Genomic DNA, 15,025 nt, shown 5'->3' on the forward strand with positions numbered 1-15,025 from the left:
CTGCTTAGCTCCAGCAACTGCTTCCTGTTGGGGCCCTAAGGAGCTTAGGTGGACAGGCTAGGAGTAGCAAGTAGAGGCTGGCAAGGCACCCCTTGATATGAGTGACATCAAGTTGGCCATGCCCACCCAGTCACATGACCACCTTGCCATGCCCACCCAGCTGGTAATTAGGCAGATCATATTAGTGGCCTGTGGGATTTAAAGTTATGAATTTAGTGGTCCCTGAGGTTCGAAAGGTTGGTGATCCCTGCCTTAGTGAAGACATACATGCTTCACTGATAAAGGAATGAAGACATTCTCTTATAAGGGAGTCTTTCAATCCTTCGAAAGAATGAGGATCAGTACTTGATTTTCTTTTAATTCCTAAACTTATATTTGTGACCCTTTCTAACATGCTCTACGATTGGGTCAGTACTTTCTGTGTAATAGTGGTATAGTGGTTAGAATGCAATATTGCAGGCCAACTCTGAATTTGACTGCCAGGAGTTCAATCCTGACCTGACCGGCTCAAGGTTGACTCAGCCTTCCATCTTTCTGAGGTCAGTAAAATGAGGACCCAGATTGTTGAGGGCAATAGGCTGACTCTGTAAACTGCTTAGAGAGGGTTGTAAAGCACTACCGTGTTTCTCCAAAAAGATGACCCACCTTGAAAAGAAGCTCTATCGCGTTTTTGAGCACATGCGATCAAATAAAGCCCCACCTACAAAATTAGTCCTAATTAAGACCCCTCCCAACCCCGGGATGCAGGGGGTGAGGTGAGGCACACAGGTAAAAAATAAGCTACGGTGGGGATGGGGGATGGAGCTGCCCTACTTACCAGACCTCGCATACCCTGACACCTACCTTGCCTTCTTCTATGGCCGCTTGCCGCCACTTGCACGCATCGCCCTGCTCTCTGTTTCACCTTCAGATGCCTGCCGGCATCTGTTATCTGCAGCCAATAACACAGCTCCACATCGGTTCAGAGCTGTTATTGGTTGCAGATGCCTTCTTGCAGGCATCTGAGGCAAAACGGAAGCCAGGGCGATGTGTGTGAGTGGCAGCAAGCGGCAGCAGAAGTGGGCCAGCAACGGGCTCCTGCTGGGTGGGGCTGCCGGTGCCACCGCCGCAAGGTGATTCAGTAATTAAAAAGGTAAAGGTTCCCCTTGCACATACGTGTTAGTCGTTGATGACTCTAGGGAGTGGTGCTCATCTCCGTTTCAAAGCCAAAGAGCCAGTGCTGTCCGAAGACGTCTCCGTGATCATGTGGCCGGCATGACTCAACGCCAAAGGCGCACAGAATGCTGTTACCTTCCCACCAAGGTGGTCCCTATTTTTTCTACTTGCATTTTTACGTGCTTTCGAAACTGCTAGGTTGGCAGAAGCTGGGACAAGTAACAGGAGCTCACCCCGTTACACAGCAGCACTAGGGATTTGAACCGCCAAACTGCCGACCTTTTGATCAACAAGCTCAACGTCCTAGCCCCTGAGCCACCGTGTCCCTTGATTCAGGAATTAGACCCCTCCAAAAAGAAGGCCTAGCCATAAGAAAATACGACCCAGACTTCTTTTTGGAGAAACACAGTATGAAGTAGTACATAAGTCTAAATGCTACTGCTATTCTTAACAGAACTTCCTTTCTTAGATAGCTCTTTTCTTAAGAAGTGTATTTCTCCTGCTCTCTGGTGGTTTTGTTTTTGTTGACCTCAAGTTTCAACTTCTGGTTTGTCCCATTGGTCCTGGTTTCTCCCACCTTCCAGTCATGAGACCTGGAGTTATCCAGGGAGGAGGATGCTTAAGGAGACCAGAGGAAAGACAAGTAGACCTCTCCATAATCTGAGCGTTTTTGGTCAGGTGTCAGTGCATGCCTTATTCCACTATTTTGCAGTTTCACTTGTGCTTGGTCTCGATGGTATTTCTATAAATATCATGTATACTCCTTCCAACACAATATTATTGGAATGTATCCAGGAAGGATATTTTGCAGGGGAGGGAAAAGGGAGCATTGTGGTCAAAACAGGAAAGTGTCTGTGTACAGTTTTGGGGCCTCGGTGGAACACAGGTTGCTGGGAATTTGGCAACAGCAGGCAAGTGGCAACAGATGAAGTCTGTCAAACCAAGCAGATGCCTCATTATCTACACAGCCACATTGCAGCAGTGCAGCTGTAGGGAGACAAGCAACACCTTCAGTCTTACTTTCGTCTCATTTGCAAAACAAAGTGGCTGCATTGCTCTGTGTATGTACAAGTGCACACACAAGTTCACACAATATCAAAGTCTCTGTCTATATCCTTTCCTGGTATCATTCTTCCGAGATGTTCACCTCTTGGATTCTCAGATATTTTTTTCTTTTTGGGGAAAAAAAATGTAGAGACTAATTCAGTCTGATTCATTTGCAAACGAACGAAACAGTTCCATAATATATCAATTCCAGGACAATTACACTCAAAGAGTTATGTTTTTAAAACCCCATAATAAATGAATAATTCCTTCGACAGAATTGCAGGCTTGCATCTTATTTGCATATTGTTTATCCAGCTAAATGGGCTTTTCCAATGATGTCTTTCCCAATACCGGATAAGTTTCTGAGTAATGTAAGATCATGTTTTTTATTTATTATATGTGAAGCAGTGTGTTAAACATTACTGTAGTCTTTTAATAACATTATAGTTACTTTAATTGCCTTCAACTGATGTTATGATTAATGTTAAATCTGTCTGCCTCCCGTTTGGTGGTCCAATTTGTTAGCAGTGAAATGGTAGCATTTTGTGGATTGGCTCAATTTTCAGCTTCTTACTCTTTTATTTGGAGTGCATTAAAAAAAAATAGGAAACAAGGGACAATAGGGATTTAACCTTGGAGGAATCCCCATTTATCTTAATTTGAGTTTTTCCCAAGTAGACATGTATAGGATCTCACTGTAAATGTAATTCCTTGCCAGTTAAACAGACATGGAGCAATACAGCAGAATCTTTAAAAAGCAATAAATATATTGTTAACTGTGCTCTGTGTAATAGATCCCAGATGAGCAGAGCTGCCTAATACATTTGTTTTGTGAGTTAAACCTATTTGTTTGCTTCATATATTTATTTATTTTCCAATTAGTTGCCCATGATTTTTGCAGGTTTATCTCAGATGTGTTGTAACATCGTTTTGTTGTAACATGGAACAGATGGATTCGTAATGCAACTCCAATGGTTCCAGGTATGCTATGTAAAAAGGCACAATCGTTTTAGATTTGTCTTGGGTGAACAATCACCGGATTAACAGCCTGGAAACCTTTATTTCTGAAGCTAGTCCCTTGGGATCACTGCTTCTTTTCTGTGTGAATCCTTTTTTCTAGTCCAAGGAGCTGGATCCTCACCCAGTAGCCAAATTAAATCCATTGAAGCGGAATGAAGAGGCACCTGAGACATCCATAGATCTGAGAAAAGGCAATCCTGTGTACCTACTTATGTTCAGATAAAAAGCACATCATTATAAATAACCTGCATTGCTCTTTATTTTAACTATCAGGTCTATTGAAGGGCGTACAGTATGTGGGGTTCTTGGTGGTCTTTGAGCTTGGTTGTTTTCTTGTGGATGTTCAAGCTAGATAACATCATCAGTGCCAAATGGAGATGGAGGAGGAGGAGGAGGAGGAGGAGGAGGAGGAGGAGGAGGAGGGGGATTAACAGCAGGTGAAACATCTTGCAGATGTTTCATTACCAAACTAGGTAACATCATCAGTGCTCGAAGGGAGTAGGGTTTGCTACAGTGGTGAAATCCAAATTTTTTTACTATCGGTTCTGTGAGTGTGGCATGGTGGACATTGTGTGGCTTGGTGGGCATGACAGGGGAAGGATATTGCAAAATCTCCATTCCCACCCCACTCTGGGGCCAGCCAGAGGTGATATTTGCCGGTTCTCAAAACTACTCAAAATTTCCGCTACCGGTTCACCGAACTGCTCAAAATTTCTGCTATGGTTCTCCAGAACCTGTCAGAACCTGCTGGATTTCACCCCTGGTTTGCTCTCATTTTTACATACCAGTGGCTTGCCCTGTCAGTGTTGGCAACCTGGAATTGAGGAGAAACTTCCTGAGAGTGAGGACAATTAACCAGTGGAACCGCTTGCCTTCAGAAATCATGGGTGCTCCATCACTGGAAGTTTTTAAGAGACTAGACAGCCACTTATCTGAAATGGCATAGGTTCTCCTGCTTGAACAGTGGGCTGGACTAGAAGACCTCCAAGGTCCCTTCCAGATTCTATTCTATTCTATTCTATTCTATTCTATTCTATTCTATTCTATTCTATTCTATTCTATTCTATTCTATTCCTATTCCTATTCCTATTCCTATTCCTATTCCTATTCCTATTCCATATTTTCTTTTCTATATTCTATTCTATTTTAGTGTTAATCTCTGCTCAGTTAGGTATTGGTTACTGGTGAGAAGGTGTTTTGGTCTTTTTACTTCCTTTTGGGCTTTTTGACAATCAAGGATTCACCAAAAACATTCACACATCTCACAAGCCTAACTAATATGTAAAAATGAGAACAAACCCCCTCTCCTTTCTAGCACTGATGATGTTACCTAGTTTGGGTAATGAAACATCTGCAAGAAAACAAGCAAGCTCAGAGAGCACCAAGGACTCTGCAGTTCAACCCTGAGCTACTAATATTCTTTTCTAACAGGCATACTATATTTACCTCAGAATTATGCAATAACTTTTCTATGAATACTGATTGGCCCGAGCAGAGTTAATGCCTGTAGAAAAAGAACTACATTTCTCATATTCCAGGATCAATTCGGTGTCTAAAATAAAGGAAATTAGCTTTTTGTAGAGCTCCAGTGCCTAAACAAGACCTGTTGTGTCTGCGCCCCCCAAGCCGATCTCCTGCCAGAAAGTGACTTGGAGCTGGGCCTGCTGCCAGAAAGTGACTTGGAAAGTGAGGGGGAGGGGCTGTCAGGACTTACCTTGGGAGCACCGGCTTCCCTGGCTCAGCTCCAGGAGCCAGAAACAGGCCAGGTGGAAGAGATAACGAGGCCTCCATCTCCTGACTCTTTCCCCCCAGGCCACACCTTCAGACCCAGCTGACGGCAATCAGGATTAGTTGGACCCTAGGTTTCGTAGGCAGGAGAGGAGGGAATAACAGAAGCAAGGGTGGGGCAGGCCTAGGAAGTGCTGAGTCATGGAGCCATACCCCACAGGATATAAAAGGCAGCGAGAGCTGCTGTGTCTCTTTGTAACAGGCAAATCCACTGATTGACTAAGAGCTGAAGTTTGTTCCTGGGTGACTTACCAGTGTCGTGGAAGATAACGAGGGCTCTTGGCAGACTCTGGCTATTCTGCTGCCAGAACTGATAGTGCCGGCTAATTAAGCCATCACTGGGACGGAGGCAAAGGAGGACAGAACAAGACCCTTGTCATTTGTCCCATGTCCTACAAATCAAGCTACTGCATTTGTGAGGTTCCATTTCAGTTTTCCACAAATGCATTGAAGTGACGCCACATAAGACATTTTCTAGCGCAGGAAGGGATCTTAAAGCAGCAGCTCCCACGTTCCCAGCAAGATTGCTACCAACACCATCACAAAGTACTATTTAAATATACACTTCCCATCAATATACATATTTAAATGCATTTATTAACGTATATTGTATTTTGCCAAGAATTTTCTGGAAGTGTTCCGAGAACTGCAAACAGATGAGATAGCTGAGTTCTAAGCCAGCTATTTGTTTGAAGAGATTTTATATTTTATATAGGAGGAATTAATGAAGCATGGTGTGGCTTTCCCCCCCCCCCCCAAGTTATTGGCTGAGTATAGTTGTTAAGAGTAATCTGGGTTCACAACCAAGGTTGTGGACTGTTGAGCAGAGTACCCTAGGCATGAAAACGACTGAGACTGGTTGTATACAATAACAGTCACTTGCAGACAAACTGGGGTTTGATAGTCCTTTACTTTTAGGGAAAAGGCAAAGACATAGTCCAAAAACAATCCTATATGTGTCCATACACATATAAAGCCAGTCAGGCATGTTACAAAGTCTTCTTACCAAGTCTTCTTTCAGTTCGGCAAAACACAGTTCAATTCACAACAGTCAGTATCTTGAGGAATCAGTAACTAGCCATGATCAAACAACGATCATAAAGCTCACATACACAGTTGCGGCATGTCATTAGGTTACAATGCTGTAGCGTCCCTGTAGATTCCCCACAAGCCATAATTTAGTGGCTTTTTATACATTGGCTACAGAGCTCAACCAATCAGGATGCTTGCATGATGCAGCACAGCCTTAAAGCAATATCATGCCTTTCTTACTGCAAACATACATAGTTAGTTTATATATTGCCTGGCCAACTAGCTAGGCAAATAATAATTTCCTGACAATAGTTTTTCTTAATATTGGCTTGTAAAATTGATGGTTAAAACAAACTCGAGAAACTCAGGCTGATCACTTGACACCTCAATTATGGAAATTTAGCCGACTCTGGAAAATAACAGAATCGTTCTGAATCCTTCTTTGAATGTCTACTCGGTTTTTGTTAGAGCTAGAATAAAAATGAGGAGAAAAAGATGCTGAACTTTGTTCCAGTGTGAAAGGGTCCTTGAGTGGCTCAGACTGCTAAGACAGTCTGTTATTAACAGCAGCTGCTTGCAATTACTGCAAGTTCAAGCCCCACTAGGCCCAAGGTTGACTCAGCCTTCCATCCTTTATAAGGTAGGTAAAATGAGGACCCAGATTGTTGGGGGCAATAAAAGTTGACACTGTATATAATATACAAATGGATGAAGACTATTGCTTGACATAGTGTAAGCTGCCCTGAGTCTTCGGACAAGGGTGGGATATAAATGCAAATAAAAAAAGAAAGAAAGAAAGGGAACAAAGTTAACATGAAAACAGGGTGAAGGCATGGTTCTACCAATGGGCCTAAGGACCCCACAATGATAGGATGTTCATCAAGTGGTTTCTTTGATTGTTGTCACCAGGGGGAATGGGAGTATTGTTGCTTTTTGTATTGAGTTTTACCCTTGAAAGCCACTTGGAGTCACCAAGAGTGAGTTGAGTGGCCATGTAAATTTTCTTAAACAAATATTGTTTTATTTATTATTATTGATTGATTTTTTTTAAAAAAATCTTTTTTTAGAATAAAATAGAATAGAATTTTTTATTGGCCAAGTGTGATTGGACACACAAGGAATTTGTCTTGGTGCATATGCTCTCAGTGTACATTAAAAAAAAGATACCTTCATCAAGGTATGGGCCTCTGTGGCTCAGACTGCTAAGACAGTCTGTTATTAACAGCAGCTGCTTGCAATTACTGCAAGTTCAAGCCCCACTAGGCCCAAGGTTGACTCAGCCTTCCATCCTTTATAAGGTAGGTAAAATGAGGACCCAGATTGTTGGGGGCAATAAAAGTTGACACTGTATATAATATACAAATGGATGAAGACTATTGCTTGACATAGTGTAAGCTGCCCTGAGTCTTCGGACAAGGGTGGGATATAAATGCAAATAAAAAAAGAAAGAAAGAAAGGGAACAAAGTTAACATGAAAACAGGGTGAAGGCATGGTTCTACCAATGGGCCTAAGGACCCCACAATGATAGGATGTTCATCAAGTGGTTTCTTTGATTGTTGTCACCAGGGGGAATGGGAGTATTGTTGCTTTTTGTATTGAGTTTTACCCTTGAAAGCCACTTGGAGTCACCAAGAGTGAGTTGAGTGGCCATGTAAATTTTCTTAAACAAATATTGTTTTATTTATTATTATTGATTGATTTTTTTTAAAAAAATCTTTTTTTAGAATAAAATAGAATAGAATTTTTTATTGGCCAAGTGTGATTGGACACACAAGGAATTTGTCTTGGTGCATATGCTCTCAGTGTACATTAAAAAAAAGATACCTTCATCAAGGTATGGGCCTCTGTGGCTCAGACTGGTAAGACAGTCTGTTATTAACAGCAGCTGCTTGCAATTACTGCAGGTTCAAGCCCCACCAGGCCCAAGGTTGACTCAGCCTTCCATCCTTTATAAGGTAAGTAAAATGAGGACCCAGATTGTTGGGGGCAATAAGTTGACTTTGTATATAAATATACAAATAGGATGAAGACTATTGCTTGACATAGTGTAAGCCGCCCTGAGTCTTAGGAGAAGGGTGGGATATAAATGCAAATTTTTAAAAAAAGGTACAACATTTACAACACAAATGATGGTCAATATATCAATATAAATCATAAGGATTACCAGCAACAAAGTTACAGTCATACAGTCATAAGTGGAAGGAGATGGGTGATGGGAACGATGAGAAGATTAATAGTAGTGCAGATTTAGTCAATAGTTTGACAGTGTTGAGGGAATTATTTGTTTAGCAGAGTGATGGCCTTCGGAGAAAAAAAACTGTTCTTGTGTCTAGTTGTTCTGGTGTGCATGGCAATACCCTTACAAAGTGATCTACAAATCAAAGAATAATTGTAAGATACAATAACTGCATTAGCAGCAATATCCCTTTCCCTTTTTTTTTCTCATTTCTCTTCTCATTCATTAATTGTTTAAAGATCAGAAATTTCTAGTGCTAATTTCTATCTTGTTTACCAAACCAGTAAGAAAAAAGATCAGGAATTGACTCACACTATAAAATATTGTTCTGTACTTAAAAAGAGAGAGAGAGATTCTTTTTTTTCCCAACTTAATCACCAAAGCAATCATCATTCCATAAATGGTGGACCAAGAAAAAGGCACTTGACCAAGTTGAGTGGGATTCTCTTACAAGCCAAATAAACAGGGATCCAGCAGTCTAAAGGTGGCTCTTTTGACACACCTTTGCTCTTAATATTTTTGCTCTCCAGTCTCTTGGCGTCTGAGTGGGCTTGTGTCTTGCCATGAAATGCTGAGTTTGGAAATCTCTCTAGATTAGTCTCAAACAAGGACTAACTCATCCATGACCTTTCAGAAACACGATATGAGCTTAATTAAAAACAAAGCCGAATGGATAGTTAATTCAGATGAGACCACCAGCTCCCCGGTGTTGAAAGAAATGGAGATCTGTCAGCAATTCAAGTTGCTGCTGATAATTCTATTATATAGTGACCATTGAGTTGAAGAGCAGGCACCTTTTTATAGCCCTTCTTATTATCAGAGCTCAGCTGCTAGAGAGAGAGCACCGTTTATCGTTAAAGTCCTACAGGCAAATAAAATCAGGTTAACGGGGGTACCTGCACCACTCCAAGGACAGGGAATGAACATTCAATGAAATTTCATTAAAACAATTCCCATGCAATAAAGGCACATTTAAGTTTATAGACATGATACAGCGGGGAAATTTTGACCCCCTACATATAACAGAACAAAGAAACTTTTCCCAATTATGCTAGGACTTTTAAAAATTTATTTAGAGGTAGGCGGTTCACACTGCTAACATCTGCCACTTATGAGAACACTCACTAACCATGTTAACAAAACACACACACACACCGTTCATTATAGACCTAGTGATTGTGTATCAGACCTGCCCCAAATCTAACTCTAGGAAAGAACGACCCTTAACTCCATTTAGTTGAAGTAATAGGTACTTTTATTAGAGTTGAATGGTTGCAAGTATTTATTTATTTATTTATTTATTTATTTTGTCACAACAATATACATAAGCATCACACAAAAAGATTATACAATATATAAACATATATATGAGGAAATATAAGGAAATATAAGCATATATATATATATATAAGAAGAAAAAGAAAATAGGACAGGAACGGTAGGCACTTTTGTGCTCTTATGCACGCCCCTTATGGTCCTCTTAGGAATGGGGTGAGGTCAATAGTAGAAAGTTTTTGGTTAAAGTTTTTGGGATTATGGGAAGAGACCACAGAGTCAGGTAATGTGTTACAAGAGCTGATGATTCTGTTACAGAAGTCATATTTTCTGCAATTAAAAATTGCAGATTAAAGCGGTTAACATTAAGTTTAAATCTATTGGTTGCTCTCGTATTATTGCAATTAAAGCTGAAGTAGTCTTTAACAGGAAGGACATTACAATAGATGATTCTATGAGTTAAACTTAGGTCTTGTCGAAGATGACGGAGTTCTAAGTTTTCTAAGCCTAGGATTTCAAGTCTGGTGGGATAAGGTATTTTGTTGTTTTCAGAGGAGTGAAGAACTCTTCTTGTAAAAAGTAAGGCAGGATCTGAAGAATTCCTGCACAAAGCACCAGATTTTTCCTTCCCTCCTGGTCCACCCCCCCCACCCTCTTCTCTTGGTCCAGTCACCAGTATCCAATAGCAAGGTGTTTGGATGGTTTGGGAACCGTTTGATGGTGGGCAGTCCATCCACTCGTTCTCAGGCCGAGAGAGAGAATAGGCAGAGGCTGTTCACAAAAAATAAAGAAATGGAACAATACTGCGATATTTGCAGATCCCGCTGAACTGTGCTTCCCCCTTCCTCATTTTCTCTTTGTGTGAACTAGGGAGGGACTTGACCGAGATGTTATCTTGTGGTGTTTTGTTTTGTTTTTTGGCCTGGGTTCAACTCGTCTTATCCGTCCTTTGTCTTGTTAGCAGTCTTCTCTCTTGTCCTGCAAGGCCATTCCCTCTGCCCTCTACACATGCTGCTCTATTTGCAGTTTCTAAAAGTCTGGTTGACTTAAACAATTTCCCTATTAGCTTTTATACCATCTGGCCAGGATAAAGCAGCACTAGAGTCTTCCTTTATTTCCTCTCCCTCTATCCTCTTTTGCCACCACTGTTCCTTGTCTCCCCCTTTAAGCCCAGCTATTTAAGATTCTATTCTCAAAGGAATCACACCCACCCCCATCTGCAACCTGCAACCAGTTGTTTGAGGAGCAGAGAGAATATATTGAGTATGGTATACGAGGAAGGGGGGGGAAGCAGCCCAGTGATTTTGACATCCCATAAATCACAATTTATTCATGCCTTTCTTTTTATACCAGTTTGAAAAAAAAAAGAAAAAAAGAAAGAGAACCCTCTCTGGAAGCAAACGAGCTTGGCTTCGCAGCTGAACGCCGCCTGTCAATGCTATTGCATTGTTCAAGGAGATTTAGAAAAATTACCCCAAGGCCTGCTTCCCTTCATATCAGTAATTGTGAATTGGAGCTATGGGCCTTTGCAAGAGGGCAGCCTCTATGTCATGTTGCTGAAACGCTGCCAAGAAAAAAGATTTTTTTAAAAAAAAATCCCCTATCTTTTCACTTATCCTGTTGGTCTTTAACAAGAGCCTGAATCGGAATAAGGTTGAACTATTTGGGACACGGCTTGGACATGCAGCAGAAAAGGTGTAGTGGCTTCAATCATCTTCTAAGGTCTTGGGCTTTGACCTCCACTGAAGACTGTCCTTGCACTGTTGGCTTCTTTCCAGTTATATCTCCTATCCATTAGAGCAAGGGTCTCCAACCTTAGCAACTTTAAGACTTGTGGACTTCAACTCCCAGAATTTCTCAGCCAGCTTTGCTGGCTGAGGAACTCTGGGAGTTGAAGTCCACAAGTCTTAAAGTTGCCAAGGTTGGAAAGTCCTGCATCAGAGATTATGTGTTTAAATCTATACTCAGAACTTCCAGTTCAAACTACTGGAAGAATGATGGGGGTCATATAATAGAGAACAGCTTCTTGAAAGTGAAAGTATATATTGTTGGACATGCTGTGTCAATACAGATGTACAGATGGGTGTTAGATGTGGGAAGATTGCTCTAATATATGTCATTTTTATTACACTATTTCTAATAAAAGATAACATCTGTAGCTCAGAGTTGAACTATGGAGTCCTTGGAGCTCTGGAAGCCTGATTGTTTGCTTGCAAATGTTTCATTAACCAAGCTGACTAGTGATAAACTAGATGACGTAAGAGATAAATCATGTTAACACACCATACTACATCTCTAAGTAACATGGAGATAAATCATATTTACAGATCATTCAAAAGAGACAATAAAAAATATAAGAATGGAACAAAAAGGCCAGAACACAGCCTCCCCAGCAGACACACTAGATAAGCAGGGATTAGTACTAGGAAAAACACGCAGGAAACAATCAAGGAATTACAAAAGACTGTAGAAATTCTCAATCCTCCAGGTCATGGTTGTCCCAAAGGTGCTTTTTCAGGAAACAACTGAACTTTCTTGTTTTTTTTTTTCCTTTGAAGATATTTCGCTTCTCATCCAAGAAGCTACTTCAGCTCTGACAAGATAGTGGTGAATGGAAGGATTTATATTCCTTGCAATATAAATAGTGTTGCTATTTCTGTGATTTTTTTTTAAAAAAGCATATAATGCAGAATTTTGAGAAACGGAAATGCTAAATGATAATTGTATTCTGGTTTATGCACTTTTTTCTGAAGTTCGAATTAGTTTTATTGATGCAGGGAGCGGGAGAGGGAGAAGGAGAAGGAGGGAGAGAGGGAGAGGGAGGGAGGGAGGGAGAGTAACCAGAACAAATTCTACTCCCCATCTGTCTCATCTAAGGAGAATGCTTTTGCAAAAAAAAATATTCTTCCCATGCCTCAGTGAGGATGAGGGACATTACATGTTTTCTTCTTTTTATTTTATCTGTTTTAAATTTCTGACTTTTTTTGTTTTAATGAGCTGGAATGCTCTACGGAACGTCACAGATCTTTCCACCTCTCTGCGTTTGTCTTCACCATAACATCAAATTCCTCCCATCTGGAAGACTCATTATTCTTCTAGTTTTGGCACGTTGCGTCCTCACAGGTTTGCCAGGTCTTGCACAGAAGAGCTTTGATTGTAGGAATTTGGGACCGTCCTGCTTGTTGGTGTATGATGACAATACAGTCGCTGTTCAGAAAGAGGCAAGTGTGCTGGAATAAGCCTTTGGATGCTTGGCTGGCCATCTGTGCTGCCTTGGCACACTTTTGTGGCGCCTCTGCTGCGGCACTTCCTCTCGTTCTCTTCTCTCTTTCTCGACATTCAAGCCTGCGTCGCGGCTCCTGCCGATTGCGGCTTGCCCACGTTCTCTGGTCTGACGGAGAACAACTGAAGTAGAAACCAGGAAGGGCCCTGCAAACTCCTGATAACAGAACAAAAATAAAGGTAATTTCTGACTTCGTTAGTTAACAATGGCTGGATAAGTCAGGGGTGACTAATGAATCAGTAAATTACCCACCAAGCTGATGGGTAGATGCTCACAAGACAATTGGGGAATCAGTAAACAGCCTGGAAACGGGGAGTCTGTGACCCTGAACTTGTCTATCACTTCTACCGCATCCAAACTCTGCCATTTTAAAACTGGATTAGTTTCTCATCCGATGATTTACTATTCTCCTTTCTCCCACATCCATTATGTAGCCTCCTTCAATCATTTTAAAATCCTACCTGTATGGAGCAGATAAAGGTACGTGATCTTAGCTCCTTCCCTTCCCTCCTGGTTTCACCCAATTGATGGGAAGATTTGCAGTGAAACACTAAACACATTTGGATGCAGGTGGTTAAAATGCACTGCACACAGAATATACATGTGGCCGAATCTTCAGATTATATCCCCATCTACAGATAATCCTCGATTTACAAGCATTTAAAACGGCTGGTGGCCTTCTACCGCTGCACCATAGAGAGGATTCTAACTTACTGCACCTGTGTATGGTTTGCCAATTGCACAGTGGCAGATAAGACCGGACCAGGAGTGAAATGCTCCTGGATCAGACCGGATCGGCTGATCCGGTAGTGATGGTGGCAGGTGGTTCGGAGAACCGGTAGCAAAAATCTCTGCCCCCCCTCCCCCCGCCCAGGTCCACCCAATCGCCCGGTCGCTTGCCCGCTTGCCCCTTCTTTTAAAAAATGCTTTTAAAAGGTTAAAAAAAAGGCTCTGATGATCACAGCTGAGCTGCCTGATCATCAGAGCCTCTTTTTTTTTACTTTTAAAAGCATTTTTTACAATCTATTCGGCCAAATAGGTTGAAAAAAAAATGTTTTTAAAAGTAAAAAAAAAAAGATCCCGCACCACATCTGATCACCGCCCCCCACTCGCTGTTCTACTTACCCCTTGCCTCCTTTTGGCATTCACTACGTACGTGTGCACCTCGCATTTGGTGCATGGTGCGCACTATGCATGCACACATACAGCGCGCATGCACAGCCAGCAAACCGGTAGTAAACCGGTAGTAAACCAGTTCAGATTTCACCACTGGACAGCACTCCAGAGGGTCAATGTCATTGCTCAGAGGAATATTGGTTGTTGCCCTCTCCTCTCCTTGGAAGACCTTGATAGCTCCCGCTGCCTTAAGAAAGTTTAAAACATTGTTAAAGATCCATCTCATTCTGAGCGCCCTTTTTTTTTTTTTTTGAACTATTACCATCTGGCAGACGGTACAGGTCAATAAAAAAAAGGACAAATAGGCTGAAAAACAGTTTCTATCCCAGGGCAGTAATTATATTGAATTCTACGGTATAGTGCAATACCAGGTTTTCAATTTCAATTATATAGAATGTAAAGGATGTGTGTTTGTGTATTTATTTTTATAGTTATAATTACACTGAAGACGGCATTTAATTTCTTTCTACCATGTGCAATGACAATAAAGTAAACTATAAACTATTTGTTTAATGAGTATTTGAAATCATGACAGTGCTAAACAAAAAAGAGTAGTTTACAATCTATCCACCAGTTTAGGATGGTCACAGAGTTCCCATGGTCATGTGGTCAAAATTCAGGCACCTGGGCAACCAGAGCATGTATTTACAATGGTTGCAGCATCTTCTTAGTCCAAGGATGTCCAAACTTGGCCCCTTGAAGAGTGGTGGACTTCAACTCCCAGAATTCCCCAGCCAGCAACTTGCTCATATTTATAGTTCATGCTGGCTGGGGAATTCTGGGAATTGAAGTCCACCACTCTTCAAGGGGCCAAGTTTGGACACCCCTGTTCTTAGTCACTTTCCAACAAGCAAAGCCGAGGAGAAAATCTGATTTGTGTAACAACCTTGGTGATTCACAGCAAGTCAAACAACCATATCAATAAAGGTTGTGACGATTAGGGGACTGGAGGCTAAAACATATGAAGAACAGTTGCAGGAATTGGGTACGTCTAGTTTAAAGAAAAGGAGGA

The 15,025-nt window shown here is 41.4% G+C and overlaps 1 protein-coding gene across 1 annotated transcript in view; it reads left to right on the forward strand.

The window, feature by feature from the left end:
- Nucleotides 1-1,026: 1,026 nt before the first annotated feature.
- The window catches only part of KIRREL3 (kirre like nephrin family adhesion molecule 3), a 483,489-nt gene continuing 469,490 nt past the window's right edge, over nucleotides 1,027-15,025 (forward strand). Inside the window, exon 1 of the mRNA XM_058194674.1 lies at nucleotides 1,027-1,112. Coding sequence (XP_058050657.1) covers nucleotides 1,027-1,112 — 86 coding nt within the window. The remainder of the gene's footprint in view (nucleotides 1,113-15,025) is intronic.

The sequence above is a fragment of the Ahaetulla prasina genome, chromosome 9 (genome assembly GCF_028640845.1).
Source record: "Ahaetulla prasina isolate Xishuangbanna chromosome 9, ASM2864084v1, whole genome shotgun sequence".
In the NCBI taxonomy this organism is placed as follows: Eukaryota; Metazoa; Chordata; class Lepidosauria; order Squamata; family Colubridae; genus Ahaetulla; species Ahaetulla prasina.